This window comes from Lipotes vexillifer, unplaced genomic scaffold (genome assembly GCF_000442215.2).
Source record: "Lipotes vexillifer unplaced genomic scaffold, Lipotes_vexillifer_v1.1 scaffold39, whole genome shotgun sequence".
Taxonomy (NCBI): Eukaryota; Metazoa; Chordata; class Mammalia; order Artiodactyla; family Lipotidae; genus Lipotes; species Lipotes vexillifer.
Window position 1 is genome coordinate 1,417,441 of NW_006787038.1, and position 15,618 is coordinate 1,433,058.

At 46.0% G+C, this 15,618-nt stretch overlaps 2 protein-coding genes across 2 annotated transcripts; one reads left to right on the forward strand and one right to left on the reverse strand.

The window, feature by feature from the left end:
• Positions 1 to 4,647: 4,647 nt before the first annotated feature.
• NPC2 (NPC intracellular cholesterol transporter 2) lies at positions 4,648 to 13,321 on the reverse strand. Its single transcript, XM_007459732.1, has 4 exons — positions 13,141 to 13,321; positions 9,816 to 9,923; positions 8,034 to 8,206; positions 4,648 to 4,734 (listed from the first exon to the last, which is right to left on the reverse strand). The coding sequence occupies exons 1-4, from the start codon at positions 13,220 to 13,222 to the stop codon at positions 4,648 to 4,650; spliced, it is 450 nt and encodes a 149-aa protein (XP_007459794.1). The 5' UTR covers positions 13,223 to 13,321.
• A 335-nt stretch (positions 13,322 to 13,656) lies between these two features.
• On the forward strand, positions 13,657 to 15,342 carry ISCA2 (iron-sulfur cluster assembly 2). The gene is made up of 4 exons (XM_007459733.1): positions 13,657 to 13,747; positions 13,916 to 14,018; positions 14,140 to 14,255; positions 14,700 to 15,342. The coding sequence occupies exons 1-4, from the start codon at positions 13,677 to 13,679 to the stop codon at positions 14,872 to 14,874; spliced, it is 465 nt and encodes a 154-aa protein (XP_007459795.1). The 5' UTR covers positions 13,657 to 13,676; the 3' UTR covers positions 14,875 to 15,342.
• Positions 15,343 to 15,618: the final 276 nt, after the last annotated feature.

Genomic DNA, 15,618 nt, shown 5'->3' on the forward strand with positions numbered 1-15,618 from the left:
AGAGTTGGAGCTGGGATAGAAACCCAGTATGTATTTAAAAATTTAAACAGTATAGAAATCTAAACAACTACTGTGTTCCAAAAGTGAAAACCTCCCTACGAGCCTGGGGAAATGCTCAGTGGTCCTGTGGAGTGGTTCAGATTGCAGTTGGCATCTGTCTCTGGTGCCAGGCTCCTAGACTCTAAAGCTACCCCAGGAGGGGCCAAGACCTGTGCCTGCAGGCAGGAGAAGGCGAGATGAGGAGAGAAGATCAAGACCACCCATCTCAGAATTCTGGAGAATCGGGTGAAAGTCCCTAAGGACAAACCTATCTGGGATGGTCTCTGAATCAAATATCTTGGCCTTAGTCTCTGTCCTAAGCCCCTCTGGACACCGGGAAGTGTCCTTGCTCTCACAGGTGTGACTAGTCTGCATCCGCTTGCCCGTGGTGCTTGAGCTTCCCTTCAGTGTCTTGATGAATCATAAGCTGTTAGTTCTGACAGAGACATTAGAGATTATCTAGCCCAATCCCTTCCATTTTTATATTACACATTGACAGTAATTCATGGCAGAGCCACTAGGACGTTTCGTCTTTGTTTCAGTAAAAGGTCAGCTTACCACTAAACACTGATGTAAGCTATTTCCCTTGATTGCAAAACCCAGAAAAGAATCTCATAACTGTTGTGTGCATCCATTGAGAACCTCTGCAAAACCCCATCTTTAATATTTTGCTCCACCTGCAGTACCCCCTTTTTTTGTGGTAGAGGCCTGTGGGTGGGTAGGGGAGAGCAGAGTAATGCATTTCTATAACGCTAAGAACAGAAGCCCTACTGCTTCCTCACCTGGCATCTTCCACCTCCCAGCATCTCTGCCATATTCAAGGCCAGCAGTCATTCATTTTGTCTGCCAGGCTCCTTATCAGCTTAACCCACTGGCAGGCAGAGCTAAGCTCATCCTTTCATTGCTGGCTGCTTATCTGGGACACAGGACGTGTGGAGAACAGCCTGCCAGGCAGAGAGGAGCCACAACTTTTCCTCTCAGAGCCCCAGCAGATGAGGGGAGCAGCGCTGATGGGCTAGGTCTGCCCCAGGGTCTCATGCCTTTCCTCTATTTGGGACAGCAAACATCTGCACTCTGGCGTCATGGGGCAAGGAGCCGAGAACAGGCAGGGAATGCCTGCAGCAAGTGGGAGACACCACTGCCCCTCTTCCACCCCAGTCACTAAGGAGCTAGCCATGTGCGCTCACCACTTTGCCACCTTCTCCAAGGACCCTCAAGCCACCTCTGCAGCCCATCTCCTGGGCCCCATCCACCACCCTCCCCTCCACTTCTTTTTAGAAACCAAATCCCTGGTTTGGAGAGCATGGTAGGTTCCCATAGCGATGGGCCTTTTAGCTGTTTCCATGGCAACCAACACCCAGACCATTTAGTTGCTAGTCAACTGACAGCTGTAACTGAATAGGATTCAGTTTAGAATCAGAGGGATAGGCCAGGGGATTCTCTTCATAGAAGGAAACACAACAACCCAAAATGACTCAACTCTTCTAAAGACTTTTTTAGGCAACATCTGTGGAGATCCTGTGCCACTTTCTACCACAGATCACACAAGACTGCAGCTCCCATTCCCAACACACACACACACACACACACACCCTCACCCTCCTCAGCTGAGTATCTCAGGCCTTTAAATCCCTCAGCTTCTATTTCCTGATCTCTTTCCCAAGGGCCCCTGGGAAAAGACTTGTTCAAGGTAACTATCACCTTGGTGACATTTTTCACACAAAACCCTTTCCTCTGTGTCAATGCTCTCCCTATGTACCATGACCCTGTCCTCACAACAACCCAGTCATTTAAGCAATATTTGCTTTTTTGATTGTCTGATGTAAATGGCTAATCCCAGATCACCTTCCCTTAGCCTGGACCCCACCTATGTCAAGCCACTTTCCTATGTCCGTGGGTGTTCTCAGAGAACAGACTGTTTTATCAACCTTCGCAAAGCATAATTAAGATCAATCTGTTGCTTTTAAGAAGTCAACTAAAATTTCAAACCAAACATAGGGGATTAGAAATTACTCCATGCTCACTGCTTTTCATTAGCCTGAAGATTTGACTAAATGCCAGCCCTCCCATCTAACGCTCTCCCAAACTGGGGATACTGGGTATTGGATGCCCTTTATTCTGTAAACAGGGGTCTGCATCATGTTTTTTTTAACCACTGGAGTCTGGGGTTTCTCTACTCTGGAAATCACGCAAGAGAGGAGCTGTCTAAGCCTCCATGGCTTGCTCAGTGGACTAGAAAAGCGTGAGAGCATCACAGGAAAGAGCATGATCTTTCTGAGGGGGCTTCCCGCAAACCCTCTGTACAGAAGACAACCTTTCAAACTAATCCCTCCATGGGAGCCCTACCCAGCTCACTGCTGCAGGCTCCATGTAGCCTCACAATGGCTGGTAAACAGTTCTAAGCTGTTGCATGACCCTTCTGCTCTAACAGAAGGGTATACACTAGTGGAACTGCTTTTTTTCTGTCTTCCTTCAACATATGAGGGCAGAAGTACAAAATGCAGGGCAGGCAGTTGTTAGCCTCAAAGGAGCTCAATGACATGAGAGTCTTCTGGGATTCGGGCGAGAGCAGACGCATATGAGAACTGAGTTTTCCAGGCACGTGAGAAAGTTCCTGTGCACAGAGGATTGCCTCACTTTTGAGGTGACGTATCATCACACATCAGATTGAACCTTCTGATTTTCCTGCTATACCCAGATGAGGGACAATGTCTGTCTCTTGGAATGCAGCTAACATTTACTGACTATGTACTATGTGCCAGGGGTCATTCTAAATGCTTTACATGCATCGCTTCATTTAATCCTCACAGCTCTACTGTTATTAACTCTAGTTAACAGATAAGGAAACTGACACACAGAAAAGTTAAGGGATTTAAAGATCATACTGGTTATCCTACTGATTGGTGAAGCCAGGATCCAACTACCGGCAGTCTGAAGCCAGAAACCACAGCAGTTAACCACCTTTGGAATCCATTTAAGTTTGATATACCCAGGGTTCAGCATATGGAGACAGAGTGGGCTGTCCCTCTAGACACAATGTGATAGGATACACAAAACATCTTAGCCAGAGTACAGTGGTTGAATGGCTCCAGGAATTAACTAGGAAATCTTGGCCGTTGATAACATTATTCCCAATCTATTGCTGTCCCCTGGTGGTTTTCCTGGGAAACTCACAAGCCAAAGAAATCCAAGAAATCTAGTGAAATCAGTAGGATGAAAAGAACTGGACCAAATGACTTATTTGCTGCATAAGCACCCCAGACTAAAAGAGATGACCTTCCACATTACCCAACTCCTTTGTGAATAGGGCTGTAATCTCTGTGACAGCTAAAACCTGATTGGTAGTACTTTGATTCAAAACAGCAAAATATATGCCCCATGATTATACTTGTACTTGAAGAGCAGGACACTCCAAGATTTAAATAATCGAGCCATTACTTCCTGCAACTTCACATTTCATCTTTAAGCTTCTAGGCTTTCTTCAAGGCAGAAGGTTCCCAAAGATTGCTGTGCTTATGCCAACTTGTAACTTCCTACTCCCCGCCTCAACCCCAAATTCAGCTCTCCTGACCTTGCAGATGCTGTTATTCAACTAGGTGATGTTTGCTTTCACTGTTTCTTTCAAGCACACTTGGTGGTATAAGACTGTGCAAAGTGAAGCAAACAAGGTCAATTTGCGTAAGATAGAGAGGTGAGGCCTAACTGTGTGAAAGCGAGAAGTGGCAGTTTCTGAAAGTCATGTCTTTACAGTACTGTACTCTGGGACCATGGGACCAGGTGTCCACCTACCATGGATCTAGGGGAACATACTCTGTGAAAGAAGCAGGTGTCCACAGCCCAAATGCAGAAGAAAAGATTGACGAGTTTTTATTTATTCAAAGGGACATTTCCAGGTGCATAAAGAAGCCACAAGTTAGTGCTGTTAAAAAAAAAAAAATCAAACATCTGCTAATCAAGTGATGCATTTAATGAAAACTACCTAAGATAGTAAAGGAGACATGAGCTAACTGCAGAGAATTTCCGTTGTAGAATACCTCCCCTCCACTACCACGCTGGACACCACTGCAGGGCAAGTCATGGCCGCTGAAGCAGCGGGGCTGGAGGTGAGGAAGCTCATTGGCAGATGAACTCAACGAGGCACGTGGAGATGAGGAACTTGCAGATGTAATATCCCACCTAGATGGATGTGGTTTGGAACCCGTGCTTTGCTGCAAGGGCTAGTAACCCTAGGGCAAGTTATCCAATATCCCCCAAGCAGCATCATTTGGATCATGTCTGGTTAGACCCTCCTTATTCCAAAAGCAAAAACCAAACCAAAACAAACAAACAAACAAACAAAAAACTCCCCCTGAAGACAATTAAATCAATCCCTACAGTCTCACTTTCTCTTCCTTCCTTCAACCCTCTTACAAAGGATAATACAGGGGCAACAGTTCTGAGCTCTCAGGAAATAGGGTCTTAGATACTTTTGGAGGTTGAGAGGCTAGAACGGCAGTCTAGAAATTCCTTTCATCTTATGGCACTGATTTAGTTTAGACGTGATCTCTCCTCCTCTCCCTCCACCCGTGCTCTCTCACCCCCAGACAGACATATTGGCATCAAACAGCTCTAGCTTTCAATCTGTACTGGGATTTCCCAGCAGAAGAGACGTTGGTCGTTGTCATCCTTAAGTTCCCACTCCACCACCAGTTTTATCTGGAGAAAGAGAAAAAGAATTGGGAAAAATGAAACTAGAACCTCACCTCAATCCAGAATGGGTTTAACTATGAATCCTAAATGTAAATTGTAACAAACTGCCTAATTCCTCATCCTTTTCTTATTAAGTCACGCCACCATGAAGGCTGCTTGGGATGTGGGCACAGCCTGTGTCCTTAAGCTTAGAAGGGCAAACCAAGTTACACTTAGGATTTGGTGTTAGCAGTGCCACATCCTAGTCTAGTTAGCTTCTCAAACACAATTTCTAAAGCATTTTTTTCCCTCTGAGATCAATGGTACATAAATGAAGCCAGGACTTCCCTGGTGGTGCAGTGGTTAAGAATCCGCCTGCCAATGCAGGGGACACAGGTTTGAGCCCTGGTCGAGGAAGATCCCACATGCCGTGGAGCAACTAAGCCCATGTGTCACAACTACTGAGCCTGCGCTCTAGAGCCTGTAAGCCACAACTACTGAACCCCGCGTGCCTAGAGCCCATGCTTCACAACAAGAGAAGCCTACCGCAATGAGAAGCCTGCGCACCACAACGAAGAGTAGCCCCTGCTCGCTGCAACTAGAGAAAGCCCGCGCGCAGCAACGAAGACCCAATGCAGCCAAAATAAATAAATGAATGAATTAATTAATTAAAAAAAAATAAAGCCATCCATGAAAAATAATTTTGCATTTAAACAATTTCACATGCATTTTGACAACCTGATCCAGCTTTTTCCAACTTTAACTATGAAGTATGAAGAGTAAAAAGTTAGATTCTTGGGGCTTCCCTGGTGGCGCAGTGGTTGAGAGTCTGCCTGCCGATGCAGGGGACACGGGTTCGTGCCCCGGTCCGAGAAGATCCCACATGCCGCGGAGCGGCTAGGCCCGTGAGCCATGGCTGCTGAGCCCGTGCGTCCAGAGCCTGTGCTCCGCAACGGGAGAGGCCACAACAGTGAGAGGCCCGCGTACCGCAAGAAAAAAAAAAAAAAAAAGTTAGTTCTTAGGTCTCAGGAAACTTACTTGTTAGCTGGAAAAGGAAAGGTCAAAGCACAAAGGATATTCAAAGAAGTTTAGGGTGGTATGAATACTTTCAGGGACAATGACCTTTGTGGCAATACAGTTTTGATTAATGCCCTTAAACTCTTTTTGTTTTGTTTTGTTTTTATGCGGTATGCAGGCCTCTCACTGTTGTGGCCTCTCCTGGTGCGGATCACAGGCTGTGGACACGCAGGCTCAGCGGCCATGGCTCACGGGCCCAGCCGCTCCGCAGCACGTGGGATCTTCCCGGACCGGGGCACGAACCCGTGTCCCCTGCATCGGCAGGCGGACTCTCAACCACTGCGCCACCAGGGAAGCCCCAAACTGTTTTTTCTTTCTTCGATAATATACCCCCTTAGAGATCTCTGCCTTGACTTGTTACACTCATACTATGAGCTGTCTCTTCCAATTCTTAATAAGGCACTGGCACTTCGCCAGTCCTTTCTTAAACTTACTTGCTTTTAGTTACAACCTCTCTTTTGTACTCAAAATGTTTCTTCAGAATGCAACATTTGAGTGACAGTGATACCCAGCTTCTTGAAACTTGTTTGATAAATTTTTCAAGACTAGTACACATTAACTACTGTTTCACTTAGTGCACACATTAACATAGTTTAAGCTGGTTTTCAAATGAAATGTCACTTAAGCTGCGTGGCATGGCAAAAACAACAAAAACAACAACCAACAAACAAAAAACAAATGAAATGTCACTTAACAATAGCTACCATATATTAAGTGCCTACTCGGTATCAGGCCCTAACTAGACACTCCAAGTTACTGAGGCTCAGATATGCCCATGATCACATGGTTGCTCTGCAAATTAATCTACAAATCTCTTCCCGGCCTTTAGGGTCTCTGATACCGCTTAAGCACAGACTCCCTGTATCTGAGTCTTTTTATAATGTCCTTTAATTACTTGCTGTTTCTAGGAAATAAATGGCCAGATTGCTCCTGGTTCTACTTGATCTCCTTTTAAGAAATACAGCTCTAGGGACTTCCCTGGTGGCAAAGTGGTTGAGAGTCAGCCTGCTGATGCAGGGGTCAGAGGTTCGTGTCCCGGTCCGGGAAGATCCCACATGCCGCAGAGCGGCTGGGCCCATGAGCCGTGGCTGCTGAGCCTGCGCATCCGGAGCCTGTGCTCCGCAATGGGAGAGGCCACAACAGTGAGAGGCCCGCGTACCGCAAAAAAAAAAAAAAATGAAAAAGTGAAATACAGCTCTAGGGACTTCCCTGGTGGTACAGTGGTTGGAGTCCGCCTGCCGATGCAGGGGTCACGGGGTCGTGTCCCGGTCCGGGAAGATCCCACATGCCGCAGAGCGGCTGGGCCCGTGAGCCATGGCCACTGAGCCTGCACGTCCGGAGCCTGTGCTCCGCAATGGGAGAGGCCACTGCAGTGAGAAGCTGCGCACCTTAGCGAAGAGCAGCCCCCGCTCGCCACAACTGGAGAGAGCCTGAGCACAGCAACAAAAAAACCCCAACGCAGCCAAGAATTAAATAAATTAAAAAAAACAAAACAAAGAAATACAGCTCTTTTTCTTCATGGAAAAAAAGTAATCCCTTTACTTCCTCCATTCTTATCAAGATTCATACTGTTAACACAGGCTCATTCCAGCAGGCTCTATCTCACAAGTGTTTGGTAGAAAAAGAAGTAGGTACAGCAGGGCGAGTCAGAGGTGAAGGTTGAGGGTGGTGGTGGTGGCAGAGGAGAGAAAGCAGAGGAAAAAGCCACCGCTCTGCTATGGACCTAATAAATTACTGCTTTCTTGTTAAGAGATTAATGGAGAAACCAGGTTTTTCTGATGACAATGCTCTGACTCCTTGAAATCTTGAACTATTTGGTACCTAGCTAAAATCTTGTAATATTGCACAGGTTTTGGAATCACGAGACCTGGGTCTCAATCTAGGATGTAATTCTTGGCAGAATGGACTCTGTTCATATTGCATAGCATTGGAGGCTAACATCTCTTCATCCGTAGAATAGGGATAGTATCACCTCTACACAGGTGGTCACAAGAATCCAGTGAAATACTGTATATAAAAAAGGCATCGTTAGGCCCAGGCTGACCATTAAGCAAGAGACGAAGAACAAAGGGACACAGTGAAAACTCTCTGCCCCAGCTCAAGATTCCTACACTCCTTTCGCCCAGGTGTCCAACTCTTCCTCATAGAGATGAAGGATTCCTATTCTAATCTTTTCTTCCTGCCCCCTCTCCTCAGATTTCCAATCTAGTCACAGGACCTTCGGTGTCCTCAACTACAACGTCACTTACAGAGGGGTATTCACTCTTCACGGGTAGTTTATTCAAGTAGCTATAGGTCTTGTCTTTTTCAATGGGGCAGCTGATTCCACTCTTACAACCGTCAGGCTCAGGAATAGGAAAGGGAATTGCAACGCCCATCACAATGCCATGCACCACGGCTTTGCTACTTTGAGACTGAGTGCCTAAGAGAAAAAAAAAGAGAATAAGATGGTGAAGGAAACAGCCTATTTCCAAACTCTAAATAAAAAATTCAGACATATTCTCAAGCAACACCATTGCTGGGACAGCAAACCAAATTCTGTACCTCTTAATTCCTAGGGTCTATTTCTCTTTGGAGTTATACTTAGTACCTCCATGAATGCTATACAGCAAGCATTCACTCTGAAACTTGAAAACTTACTGAATTATTAAAAAAAAAAAAGCAGTCAGTGGGGGCTGTTTTCTTTGCTGTTGACCCCACCTTGCTCTTCACTGCCTTCATAGTTTCTCAGGAGAATCAGAGCCACCTGGATGGATAAATAACTTTATCGAACAAGCTAACTGATTTTTGGTGGTAAACTTTCTGTTTACTATTTACATCAGATTCTGTCAAAGTGTATTGCGTATCTTAAAGGGTTTGGGGAGACTGGTCTCTGAATTCTCAAATACCCTGTCCAAAGGATTCCGATAGAAATTAAGAATAAAATGGAAGACAATATAGAAAGAGGGAACAGGAGTCTCCATAGAAATGCCATGGGCTGTAACAGCAGTGAAAGCGGTAACCCTTTAGAAACTGGGTAAAAGAAAGAGGAACATTTCTTGCTAACCTCTACCCTCCATATTGCAAGTTGGGCAGAGGAATAAATATACTAAAATTAGGGCAACTGGAGTTATGCACTATTAGGTTCTTCTGGAGATCCAGAGCATTGGCTCTGCTTCTTTCTTTCTGTCTGGGTTGGGAATTACTTTTGTTTAGAAGGTACTTTTTTGGTTTGGAACAATAGAGGGGACAGGGTATTGTCTAGGAGAGAGAACAACTCTAGGACTTAAGAGCTGTCTTTAGGCTTACAAACAAGAGATGATAGAAATCTCAAAGTTCCTAATTAGTCTGTCTAGTTTAGTTCCATAGGATAGAAAATGAGGGAAAGATTCAAGGTAGATGCTCTTTCTAGAAACAGAGATTTTCACATTGTCTAGATTCCTGGGAATCTGAAGGAAATGAATGTGGTACCAGAAAGAAACAAGTTCCAATAACATGTCTCCCAGTTGAAGAAGAAAGCTTCTTGATTGTTTCTTGGGTCACCAGTGAGTTCCCCAAACCTTACAGAGGCTAAATATCAATTGTTCCTATATTTTCAGGCAGAATATAGACTTAACAGCCGGAAGATATATTGCTTGAAATAACACTTTGGAGGCGTTCCAGAGTCTACAGGGTTGGGGTCTGTACTAACACTCTGCAGTCAGTAGCTTAACAGAGCTGACACTCCCATGAAATCCACTGTACAAGGTGGACCAAAATAGGGCACGGAGAAGCCAAGCTGTCTTCTTTGACCTGTGAAAACATAGAAATCCCCCTGTTTGCTCGAAAGGAGTCTGGCAGCTATGGATTCTGAGAAACAGGCATATGGGAACCCAGTATGAGAAGGGAGCACAGTGTAAGAGCATAGTGAATCCAAGCTTTGCCCATTGAGAGGGAGGTCACAGAATTCCTGACTGCAATTCCCCTCCCTCATATTCCCACACTTATTACAATACTTGAGATTGATGTTACGCTTTAAGATGAATTTGAAGGTAAGAGCCACTTTTACTCACTACTGGTGAATGTGACATTGACACTGTAAGACTGTCCTTTGTGCAGTTGGCAGGGCTGGGTGGAGCACGGGTTCACATTCACTTCCTTTATAACTCCGACCCCAGAACCTGCAAAAGAAGAAACATTTATTGAAATGGGTGGGAAAACAAACCTCCTAGGCTGTCTCTTACCTAACGGGAAGGTGCTCTGCCTTCCCAATGGGGGTGAGTTCTTTCTCCGACCATCCGTGGTCCCCGGGAAACTGTTCACATTTGACAGGTGAAAGGGAATTAAAGAAATTATTGAGTATACCTAGTCAGCTCCCCTGCTCTATATCCTGGGAGGGCTATTCCAGGGAAAATCATCCCCACCCTTCCTTCCATCCTGACACAGGATTTTAAAGCAGCACACACGGCATAAGCAATGGCTCAGGTTGCACCGCTACTGTTTCCATTTGGAATCTTGAGACTGGCTGCTCCCTAACTGCCCTTCCCTACCATCTTTCAATCCTGTCCTGGTAGCTCTCCAAATCAGTGGTCTCTGAGCTTTGTATATTCCTACCGATGAGAACAATCTTAAGCACGCATCTGTAGTACACTCTACTCTGGAACCTGTGTTCTTCAAAATAAGTGTCTTTGAGGCAGGGTGTGTGTCCTTTTTTTTTTTTTCAGTCTAAACAAGGACAAAAATACCTTGACCAAAAAAGGTTAAGTACAAATCTTTAAGAATCTCCTTACTTCATCCAGGCCCCTGAAACCAGACAGCTGAATGGGAGAGAATGCAAGTAAACAACAGGGTAAGCTTAAGCTCCGCCACTCATATACCACTGCTGACAGCTAGACTCTGGGATCCGACACCTGGCTTTGAAATCTCACTGGCTCCATTACTTACTATGGAACCTTAAGGCAAGATACTTAGCCTCTCTGGGGGCTAATAATGGTACCTACCTCATAGGGTAGGTGAGCTAATACACATATAGCTCTCAAATAAGTGCTTGGAACATAGTAATGCTATATAGGTATTCACTATTACTATCATATTGGGATTTAGTCCATGAATTCAATCTAGAGTAGCTGCTCCTGGGTGGGTTAGCAAGTTTCCCTTTCATACAAAGGGTGAGCCTCTCACCTCAAATTTACTTTGTGGGTAGAAATTATGGATCTAAACAATAGAATGGACTCTGTCTCAAAAGTAGAATGCACGAAGACAGAAAGGAAAAGGCAGGTTGAGAGCACATTATCTGCCTGCTCTTGGGTGGAAGAGCTGCATCGTATTGACTAACACTGCTTCAGCGAGGTCTGTAAATCATACTTAGCAGTTCCCTATCACCAACTTGCTTCTCCATCATGGCAAAGTTCTCAAACAATAAATACAAGATTCTCTTCTTTAAGCACTCTCTTCTACTCTGTCCTATCGTCTATGGCCAGGAAAGAAAATATCTGGAATTTTAGTCAACAACGTATTGAAAATCAGTGCTTATGCTGAAGCTTGCAACTTCTAGTTTCTTTCAAGGCTGCGTCACATGATCTAGTAGGAACTGAGTAGAGGGCAGTACTTGTAGCTCCTTCACCCAGTTTTATTTTTGCTGACAAGACATTCCTGGACTTCCAGTGTCAATAGAGCAAACTTCTCAGTCCTAACCTGCAAAAATTGCAAAACTAGTTCGCTTGGCCCCATTTCTCACTTGAGGAAATACCACTTCAGGGAAAGGGGGCATAGAGTGGGACTCAAAAAAACCTTTTGATGTGGGCACTGAAGTTTTTACACTCTATTTCCCAATTCAAAAGTAAATTGAAAGTCTGTAACTGAAACTCTCCTTCCCTTAAGAGGTTTTTGCCATAGGTCTAACACCTGCTTTATTCACATGAGCAGAACAATGTCAGGATTTAGTTTCCTTAGTTGTTTTCCTTTTTTTAATTTTTAATTTTTTTGGCCGCGCCGCGGCTTGCAGGATCTTAGTTTCCTGACCAGGGATGAAACCCCTGCCCCCTGCAGTGTAAGCGTGGAGCCCTAACCACTGGACCGACAGGCGAGTCCCCCCCCACCTTTTTTTTAATGTTAATGTTACTGTTGAAACCCAAAGTGACTCACAAACACCCACTAGTTTCTTACTGCTTACTAGGAACCTGGTTCCTTACTGCTGTAAGAACTTGGGCAAGTACCTTAATGTGCCTGTTTCCTCATCTGTAAAAGAGATTGTGAGAGCTGAGTGACAATAAAGTTAACAGTGTCTTCATCCAAATGTTGGCCACTAAGCTTAGTGAAGAGAAAGGCAGTAATTTGCGGTGATAATAGGATCTTTCAAATGCCAGTCTCCTAGTTCAGTGGAACAGCATTTGTTATGTATAAATAGGCCAGCAATTTTTATTCCTTAATCACTCCTGTCTCCTAGCCCCCAACTTTGCTTTTGCCTCAACATGAATTTTGGAGATATAGTGGAAAGAGTATTTCTTCCCTCATTTACTTTTCCAACAAATATTTATTAAGCAGTTACTATTACCTGGGCACTGGATATGAAGGAGCAAATTTATTCTGGTTGCCATTCTGCTGTGTGACTGGGTAAGTAACCTAACATCTCTGGAATTCAATGATTGACTATAGGATCTCCAAGTTTCCTTCCAGCTCATAAATTTTATAAAATCAGTTTCATGCCTCTTTCATTTATTATTACACCTCTCCACTTCAGAAAAGTTCTGCTCAAACAATTTGATAGACTTGACTGAAGGAGCTCACAATTTCTACCCCCTGTTGTGTTTCTCAACAAAGATTCCAACCATAGCTGCATGAGAGGGTTATGCATCACAAGTTGTGACCAGCAACATGAGTTTTATAAATAGGAGAGGAAAACTGGTAAGAATCACAAAATTCCATAGCCCAAAGGACGCCCTAACGGAATAACTCATGAAAAGGAGGACTTTCGACTTACCAGCAAAAAGGAAATTTAAAAAAGCAAAAGGAGTGGAGAGGCAGAGGACATCCAAGACACAAGGCATAAATAAAAAGCAGTTTTGCGCCGCACCCCTTACGCCCAACGCTGCACATGGACCTTCGGTTGTTTGCCCTACAATCTTTAGGAAACTTCAGCAAAAGGCCCACCTCCAGGAATGTGCTGGGATCCCAAACACGCGTTCCAAGGAAGGAGAAAAGTTGTGAGTGGTCGGGTTCCATCCAGGCCAGCACCCTGTCCCCTACCCCAACCCACTCCAGCCCACTCCACGAGGGGTCCGAGGCTGAGCCTGGCGGCCCGAGGGACCCACCCAACCTAGCTCGGAGATCTTAGCACCGGGTTCTGTCGGGGTCTCCCGCAGAGGGTTGCGGGGACCTCAGGCTGGCCCCGGGGCTCACCGCAGTCCTTGAAATGCACCGGCTCGGCCAGGGCGGAGGCGCTGAGTGCCAGGAACAGGAACGCGGCGCCCAAGAAACGCATGGCAGCTTACACTGCAAGCTCAAGGAATGAAGAACCAGATTCCGCGGTCACAAGATAAACCTTCAGGGGCGGGCCGGGGGAGGAGCCCAGTCAGGCGACTGGCCACCAGCAACCGGGTCCGAGGCCTGCCCGCGCCCCGCCCCCGGCTCCAGGGAGCCAGACACAGGGTCCCAGACATTCGCAAACCCCGCCCATCCGGTCCGCTTTGCTGCCGGGCCAGCAGGCTTCCACCTCCCTCCCGCCCAGCTCCTCTCTCCAATGCTCCGTCCGAACTTTGTGGGTGAGTCCCACAAATGCTTCCGCAACGGGAGCATTTCTAGCCAATCAAATCCCCCCTCCTCCTGCACCACCCAATAGGTGTGCTCAGAGGCGGGGTCTCTGTGGATCCCGTTTCCCGAGGCCCAGACGCAGAAGGGGATTGGGACAATGCGAGGGGCGGTGCTTGTGGAAGAAAATGGCGGCCGTCAGAGGGTTGAGTCTAACGGCTGTGGCCCTGAGAGCAGTCACTCTCTGGCCAGGGGGCAGGTACCAAGCCTAGAAAAGCACCTGGGAAGGGTGTTTGGTTCTGCGCCTCCAGGACTAAAGGGAAACTAAGGCTCGCGGGGGAGGTGAAGGTTTGGCGTGAGGCTGTCCAGGTGGAGGGCGCCAGGTGCCTCTCTGCTCCCAGGCTCACCCTCTCCCCTTGCGCAGCAGGCTCCTCGCGGCCTCCCGCGGACCTCGGGCGCTTCGGGAACTGTCGTCCTCCAGCCCCGAAGCTGGCGAAGGGCAGATCCACCTCACCGACAGCTGCGTCCAGGTAAGAGGCCGGACGCGGGGCAGCGGTGGCGGGCGAGGGCCGGGAGTGGGGGGATCTCCCTTTGGTCTACCTTTCTCTTTCCCCTTGCCTGGCATTCTTGACCCCCCTTCCTGCATTTCAGAGGCTTCTGGAAATCACCGAAGGGTCAGAATTCCTCAGGCTGGAGGTGGAGGGAGGTGGATGCTCCGGATTCCAGTACAGATTTTCACTGGATACAGTTATCAACCCCGACGACAGGCAAGGAGAAAGGGGTGGGTTCCCAGAGAATGTGCAGGAGGGATAAAAGTGTCTCCAGTTTAAGGTGCACTTTTATTCCACATTTAAAACGTTTGCTAAGGATAATTTAACATCACCCTTCTCACACAGTGGGGATACAGTGAAGATTTGTTGTCTTGATTCAAAATAACTAAGTCATAGGAGGAAAACTGGCCCGTCTAGGTGCATAGGGTAGTTGGTAGAGGGTCAGGCTGGACTAGAAAGATTCCAGGCTTAAACCTCTAAACATTTCCTAGTATTCATTCCGTTGAATCTTTTTGCCTCAGAGAAGATCAGCACCTGTTAGAGGTAATAAGGGAAGCTTCCTCTGTATTTCAGAAAACAGGATGGGCATCTCTGGGCTCAGAGGGTGTTATGTTTTTGGTGTGTATGATATACATTAATGCCGTCCTCCCATCTTTTCAGGGTATTTGAACAGGGTGGGGCAAGAGTGGTGGTTGACTCTGATAGCTTGGCCTTCGTGAAAGGGGCCCATGTGGACTTCAGCCAAGAACTGATCCGAAGCTCATTTCAAGTGTTGAACAATCCTCAAGCACAGCAAGGCTGCTCCTGTGGGTCATCCTTCTCTGTCAAGCTTTGATGTGATGACAGGTGACCCAGAGATTACCATCATCTGTATGGATTTGAGGAACCTGGGATTAGAAGAATTCTAGAGGTTTCCTTCCAATCATGTCCCTCTCACAGTTTGATTTCCCTCAATCCAGGAATGCTCTGTTTCACCACTATTTATTTTCAGAATGTGAAGCTTTTACTCTTGAGTTAATTTCTCCCACACAGTTGTAAGGCCAAGCCTGTAGATGCTATTACGTAAGATTTAGTAACTTGTTGAAACCAGTATCATCTGTAGAGCCTCCAAGGTTCCAGAATTTGGAATTCTCTGGCCTTCAGAGCTACTTGTACATATGTGTATAGTTGTGTGTAAAAGCTTCATTTTAAAGAAAGTCCTTAATTACTTGTGTTGTGGATCAGGGTCATAGATTGGGTAGGTTGAACACTGGTTACTAGGCCAGAGAGGATGAAAAAGGCAAATGAAATGTTATCTTTTTCATCTCATCCTTCCTGAATGTGCTAGTTGACTTACCCTTATTTTCTATGCAGCCCTTTCTCTGCTTCCCATTTGTTACAGCAGATACATTTTCCTCTCATACTCATGAATCTGCTAGATTCACAAAACCAATTGCCCATCACCCAGAAAACTTGGACCTAAACCTCACTGATACTTGAATTGTTCGAAAAATAGCCTCATACTCCATATTCACACAGACATTTTAAGCTTTGATCCCTTAGTGACTGAATCGTTTTAGAATATGTTGCTTCACTTACC

Bases quoted from the DNA above. Each gene is read 5' to 3' on its own strand.
- NPC2 (XM_007459732.1), bottom strand. From the start codon at position 13,222: ATGCGTTTCTTGGGCGCCGCGTTCCTGTTCCTGGCACTCAGCGCCTCC. The intron at 9,924-13,140 runs GTGAGCCCCGGG...CTTCTTTTGCAG, and splicing joins GGTGCATTTCAAGGACTGCG to GTTCTGGGGTCGGAGTTATA. The intron at 8,207-9,815 runs GTGAGTAAAAGT...TTTTTCTCTTAG, and splicing joins CAATGTCACATTCACCAGTA to GCACTCAGTCTCAAAGTAGC.
- ISCA2 (XM_007459733.1), top strand. From the start codon at position 13,677: ATGGCGGCCGTCAGAGGGTTGAGTCTAACGGCTGTGGCCCTGAGAGCA. The intron at 13,748-13,915 runs GTACCAAGCCTA...CTTGCGCAGCAG, and splicing joins ACTCTCTGGCCAGGGGGCAG to GCTCCTCGCGGCCTCCCGCG. The intron at 14,256-14,699 runs GCAAGGAGAAAG...CCATCTTTTCAG, and splicing joins GTTATCAACCCCGACGACAG to GGTATTTGAACAGGGTGGGG.